At 31.7% G+C, this 6,874-nt stretch overlaps 1 protein-coding gene across 1 annotated transcript in view; it reads right to left on the bottom strand.

The window, feature by feature from the left end:
* Positions 1 to 1,008: 1,008 nt before the first annotated feature.
* Positions 1,009 to 6,874, bottom strand: part of PTPRH (protein tyrosine phosphatase receptor type H) — a 317,187-nt gene continuing 311,321 nt past the window's right edge. Inside the window, exon 22 of the mRNA XM_053690705.1 lies at positions 1,009 to 6,101. Coding sequence (XP_053546680.1) covers positions 5,964 to 6,101 — 138 coding nt within the window. The 3' untranslated portion in view covers positions 1,009 to 5,963. The remainder of the gene's footprint in view (positions 6,102 to 6,874) is intronic.

The raw sequence follows: 6,874 nt of genomic DNA, 5'->3' as shown, positions 1-6,874 counted from the left end.
GACGGATTGGCCTACCAGCAAACCAAAAGATGCAGCTGTATCGCCTCTCTTTTTTTCTCTTCTGAGCATAAGAATGTATTTGTAAGTTTTATTTTCTAGACCATGTACCGTTTAGTAGCCTCCTTTGATTGGTTTCTAGTATCTAGTCAAGACATACTGTGAGACAGAGGGACATACTATTCTGTGTGTATATGATAATGTGCATGTATATATATATATATATATATATATATATATATACACATCTGTGTGTATATACAGTAAGGAAGGATTCCCTTATAGCACAGGAAGGATACCAGGTAACGAGTCCTCCGTAGAAGATACACACTATGCACAGCCTTGTTAAAACTTAAGACGTTTAATCAATATGCATAAAAAATATTTCCTCTCTTTTGATTAGTGTGTTTGTAAATATATAAATAAATATATATACATTTGTGTGTGTATATATATATATATATATATATATATATATACTGTATATATATATATATATATACACAGTATATATGTGTGCATGTAAGTGTGTGTATGTGTGTGTATATATGTTTGTGTATTTAAAGGGACACTGAACCCAAATTTTTTTCTTTCGTGATTCAGATAGAGCATTACATTTTAAGCAACTTTCTAATTTACTCCTATTATCAAATTTTCTTCATTCTCTTGGTATCTTTATTTGAAATGCAAGAGTGTAAGTTTAGATGCCGGCCCATTTTTGGTGAACAACCTGGGTTGTTCTTGCTGATTGGTGGATAAATTCATCCACTAATAAAAAAGTGCTGTCCAGAGTGCTGAACAAAAAAACTTAGATGCCTTCTTTTTCAAATAAAGATAGCAAGAGAATGAAGAAAATTTGATAATAGGAGAAAATTAGAAAGTTGCCTAAAATTGCATGCTCTATCTGAATCACAAAAGAAAAAATTTGGGTTCAGTGTCCCTTTAAGCATTTTAATTCAGTCAACAAAACTTAATAATGTTCTTTCTCAAAAAAAAAAAAACATCAAAATGGTCAGTTAGCCAATCATTTAATAAATTAGAATGTTTTTTTTTTTTTTCCAGTGACAGTAATTTGTCAAATACATCACTATTTTGCTGTTTACAAGTCACAAAATCCAAGACATTTACAATTCATAAAAATTATATTATATACATACCATTTCAATAAATTATTCTTCATTGATTATTTACCATGACAGTAAACATTTATCTCTATATATTTGTTTTGTCAATACAATGCAACTTTCAAATATACATATATCTTTTTATTATAAATATCAAAGCATATAGTATGAAAATATATATATTAATTGTTCTGATAATATATATGTAAAGTTGAAGTTATAAAAGATCTACAAGATTTATCTTCACATTTACCTAATTGTAAATATAGTATTTCATTGAAAGATATAACACATTTGTAATACTTGGACCCCAATTTTTTTCAATCATAAACTTAATTATATAAATTACATATTTATGGAAAGTGGCACGTACAAAATGCTGCTGTATTGTGTAATAATTGGGTTTTTTATTTTTGTTTTTTTACTGATTTCAGTGTTCTTTCCCATAAAGGTAGTTAAAATTGTAGGGTACCTATGCATTTGGTGTTTAGGTTATGCCATCAAATTTTGCCAGCTGGGTGGCATTATGAAGTAGCAGGGTGGGGGCAGTGCAATGATTTACAATATTATAACATTTTCTGTTTTTTAAAGGGATAAAAAAGTCAAAATTTAAATGTGCCTGGGTGCATTTCAATTTGAAATATAAACATTTTTTCAATATACTTCAATTAGCAAAAATGCTTCTAGTAAAAGCAATTCCTCCTGTAAGGGCCGTGCACCAGTATTCAAACACTAAAGCTTCTTAGAGAGCTAGCAGTAGTTTGTATTGCTTGTGAATACATAATTTGCAGAAAAAACAGTAATGACTTTTACTAGCCAAATTTTTGCTAATGGGAGTATATTGCAAACATGTTTATATTTCAAATTAAAATGCACCTATGCGCATTTCATTTTTGACCTTTCTACGCCTTTAAACTATTCAAAGTACACATTCATTTCACAATTTAACATAAAAAAATTGAGTTAATGACAATTTGAGCAACAATCATTGAGGAAAAAATTAATACTAGATCATTTTAGTTTAAAATCTTTGTAGTAAGGTATGGATGGCATTACTGTTGTTATGTGGGGTTAACACTTTACTTTTTTCAAACTTAAGTGACATTTTGTGTGGCTCGAACTGATATACCTTCTCTCCTTTAGCACTTGGTTAATGATAATATTTATTGCAATTAATCCACTTACTAGTATTATTGATTAATCAAAAGGGACATTGAACCCAATTTTTTTTTTGATTCAGATAGAGTATGCAATTTTAAGCAACTTTCTAATTTACTCCTATTATCAAATTTTCTTCATTTTCTTGGTATCTTTATTTGATAAGCAACCATGTAAGTTTAGATGCCGACCCATTTTTGGTGAACAACCTGGGTTGTTCTTGCTGATTGGTAGATAAATTCACCCACCAATAAACAAGTGCTGTCCAGGGTTCTAATCCAAAAATTGTCATGCTTTTTAGCTTAGATACCTTCTTTCTCAAATAAAGATAGCAAGAGAACGAAGAAGAAATGATAATAGGAGAAAATTAGAAAGTTGCTAAAATTGAATGCTCTATCTGAATCACGAAAGAAAAAAATTTGGGTTCAGTGTCCCTTTAAGGAGTGTAAGTGTGAGTAGTCAAACCAACTGGTGCATTGTTTAACCTGATACTAAGTAAAATAAAGGTCTGCTAAAGGAGGGGTCTCTATTTTCCAAAACAAATGTACACATTAGGCTTCACTGTAAATTATATTACTAATAATGCTCTTAGTCCTTCATTTCTATGGCATAAGGTGAAACGTTTCCTGATTATGGACAGATATATTTGCACAAAATGCCAGATCAGCAGCTTTGAGCATATAGTTCTGTAATGGCGACTGTATAACTAATACATTTCGGATTTGTTTTTCAAAAACATATTTTGAAGATAACTGGCAAGGTAATAAAGTTTTTTTTGTACAATTTTTTATTTTTTTATTGTACTACAGTGGTGTATATTCTAATGCTGATTATATGTCCTTCATCTAAGCCACTGTCATTAGCTTTTGTAACTGGAGCTGCTGTCAGAACCATTTTGTGACAATTTTGAAATTGCCTGCAAATGATCTTGGAATGAAAACATTATCCTGTGTATCAGCAATAAATACTTATGCTAATTATGATTAACAAAGTAAAACTCCCATAATGAAGTCAAAACACAGTTTGATGGTAAAATAGAACCATCTGGCTACTTTTGTTGATTATGACAAAAAGTTCACTTCTCATAGTAACCTTTTAAAGTACAATTGAGCTACAAAAACTTCTCCCAGTTGGTGACTTGTCGTAGAATAAGCTATTGAGGTGTTGAGTGGTTCTCTTGTTGTTTACAGGTAACCTATTATAAGACTTAATACACACTGAACGGATGTGACTGAAACATTAAAGGGAAAGTAAACACCATGAGATTTGATTATAAAATGTTATGTTATATATAGCTGGTCAATTTAGTTGGAAACGTTTGAGTACCGTTATTTAGCAATTGGAAATGTTACAGCTGAAATGTTTCATTGACCGTATATTTTAAGCTTGTGTTAGGAATCAATCATATTAACAAAACACTACAAACATTAAAAGTAAAGTCATAATTAGACATTCATGATTTAGACAGAGCATACAATTTTAAACAACTTTCCAATGTACTTCTATTATTTAATTTGATTCCTTCTCTTGCTATCCTTTGCTGAAAGGTTTATCTAGGTAAGCTGCATATATATACTGATTGTCATTTGCTCACCAATGTGTTCAGTTAGAAACCAGTAGTACATTACTGCTCCTTCAGCAAATGATACCAAGAGAATGAAGCTAATTTAATAATAGAAATAAACAGAAGGGTTGTTAAAAATGGTATGTTCTACCTAAATAATAAAGGAAATGTTTGGGTTTCATGTCCCTTTAATAAATATTTTAATGACTTGGTTGTGTTCACTGCTAATAATAATGTTTCAATTTTAATCTGAAATTTAAATTTATTTTATTTTTATTTATTTGGAGTGGCTGGGGGGGGGGGGGAATTGAGCCAACACCATTTACAGGATGATGGGAAAAGTAATTTTTTTAGTTTATAAATGCATTTCAATTCAGATGCAAATCCAAGCCAAGTCATTGAGGTATATAAATTTAAACCAAAATGACATGTTGACATCTCCGACTCGGCAGCTTGAAGCCAAATAAAAATAAATGACAGATTTACTTTAGACATAACGTCTGATGAAAAATGAGACCTGTACGGTACTTGTATTTATGAACACACAAAATGCTATTGTGCTTCTATTATCCGGATTACTCTGATCCTAAAAGAGTCATTTCTTCTAAAAATGATATAATTGTTTAAAATGAAAGTATTACTTATTTTTAATTGTACAGTTGTAAGATAATTCATTTGGATCGGCAGTGATAATAAGACATTTGCTTCCTTGATTAGCTTAATGTATTTTTTTAATAAAAAAATCAGAGCTCTTTTGCCCATTGTAAATATAAAAGTTGCTGTATGTAAATGAGCTGTTGTAAGTGTAAAACACTGTAGATGATCCTATTCTGAGTCAAAGCAAATACATTGCCCTTTTGTTTACATATTGCATTTTCATTTTTCAAAGTAACTTTCATCTATACTTTTTGGCAGCTTAGGTCTGCTGAAAACTGCTATTTGCTTAGATTGGAAGTTATGTTAATGGTCACCTTTTTTACCATTGGATATGATTCTGATTGTGAGCAGTGCATAAGAACGTGAGATTTTGTCCATAACACATTAGGTGTCGGTAAATGTGCTCTAAGTGCTTTTGGTTTAAGAATCATTCTCTTTTATGTCCAATGGCAGCTTTTGGCGCAAACTGTAGTTGAATGATATTTCACTTAACACCTGGTAGTGCTATTACTGCTTTATACAGTAGACCAGACTTATCCCCGGGTCTGCCTCCAGCACTCTTCTACCCTTTGTTTAGACAGGACTAAGGCTTCCACTTTAAATGAAAAACTGTTCTTAAAAAACAGAGCAATCATTTCAGTGCTTTAAGTCACACTGAACTGGACAGTGTTTTATTGATACTAGATGCTAGTTCTTTGTCAACAATAACGTTACTAGTTTATCCTTGCTCCTTCATTTTTATCTCATAAGCTTCACAATCCACCCTAAAAAGACAATCAACTCTCATCATCATACAATTATTGGTACCTATATCCATGAGAAGTAGATATTTATATACTTTTGAATTAAGATAGCAAAACTATAAAAAGTGCAAATAATAGGGCTATTGCTTATTTTTAGATCACTTCATTAAAATGGAAAATAAATTTGTTCTTTGAATATGTTGAAGTATTTACAGGTTGTCTTTGTCTTCAGTAGTAAATATATTTTTTTTATGAAGGATCTGCAAGTCTGAAAAAGAAAATTGAACCTAAAAGAGCCTTATGGAAAATTTGCAAGTAGGCATATACATATAGTCTTTGAAATGAATTAATCTTTAAAAGAGAAAGACATCTTCCCAAAATAAATGGCCTGCATCTATTCATCTCTATACTTTTCATGAAAGTAAATTGCTGTATGACTAATATTATCTACAAGTTACTCTACATAAGGACCTCTCATGGATAAGTATCTGGTAGAGCTTAATGAATCTGGACATAAGATAAATAAAATCTGGGTATACTGTTTCTCTATTTCAACAACAAAAAGTAAAATCTTGTTTCAGAGCAGAAGTAAAGCTTCATAAAAAACCAAAGCAATTATGGCATTGAAAAAACACAAGCAGGCCAAATAAACGCACGTAGCAACTAGTCTGGTTTGTTTAGTCCTTGTCAGATACCAATGCTTCAAGTGCCCAATATTTCTTAGTTCTGCCGTTGGAACTCACGAACAGCACTGGCGTTCTCATAGATGAGGTCTGTCAACTGGTTTTCATAGATATTCTCTTCTGCAGGTTGTTCTATTAAGTCCAGCATACACTTGTTAAGAAATACATACTGGGACTAGAAAAGAAAGAAAAATGTTATCAGTTTTTCTATAATTGATCTTATAATTAGAACCTTACAGAAGTTGATAAGCCCTACATTTATAACTTGCAGCAAATTATTCAGGATCACATTGGCCATTACTATAATATTTTAAACACAAATTGGAAGCTGCATGAAGATACAGTGTCATATCTGGAAATCATTTTGCATCATTACACACTCCGATGCGTTTGTAATGCCCGACCCTTCTCTCACACGGCCAATCACATGAGAGAAGGGTCTGTCAATTTCTCAGAGCAAGTCGGGTGATTTCTCCTAGAGGTGGGAAGAGTGTAGGAAGCAGCAGTCTAATGACCACTGCTTCTTACATTGTGGGAAGAGGGCTCGTATGTGCAAGTCTGCCTCACAAGGGCTCCGGAGCAGCTTACACTGCATTGTACATGGAGCACTTTTTTTGGTCAAACTAATATATTTTATTATGCTCTTTCTTTTCATTGATTTCCTTATCCCCCAGAACAAAAGGACCCTTGCTAACCAGTCACATGTATCTGGTGTATGAACTAACATTGTTCATCACACATGTGCAGTAAAGGAAGAACAAGGGAGGGAAGATTATTTTATTAAGGTGGTTTAGAACTGATTCTGCTCAATTAATTATCATTTATTATTTCTTATTTGAACAAACCCAAATAAAGTGATGGTAAACAAACCACTTTTTATAATCAGATCCTGAATGTTAGTGATATTTTACAAGGACTTTAATTGATCATTTCCAATGAAGATGCGCT

Source organism: Bombina bombina, chromosome 8, assembly GCF_027579735.1.
Source record: "Bombina bombina isolate aBomBom1 chromosome 8, aBomBom1.pri, whole genome shotgun sequence".
Lineage (NCBI taxonomy): Eukaryota > Metazoa > Chordata > Amphibia > Anura > Bombinatoridae > Bombina > Bombina bombina.
The sequence above is the reverse complement of the archived record's forward strand: the minus strand, read 5'-3'. Positions and strand labels throughout refer to the sequence as shown.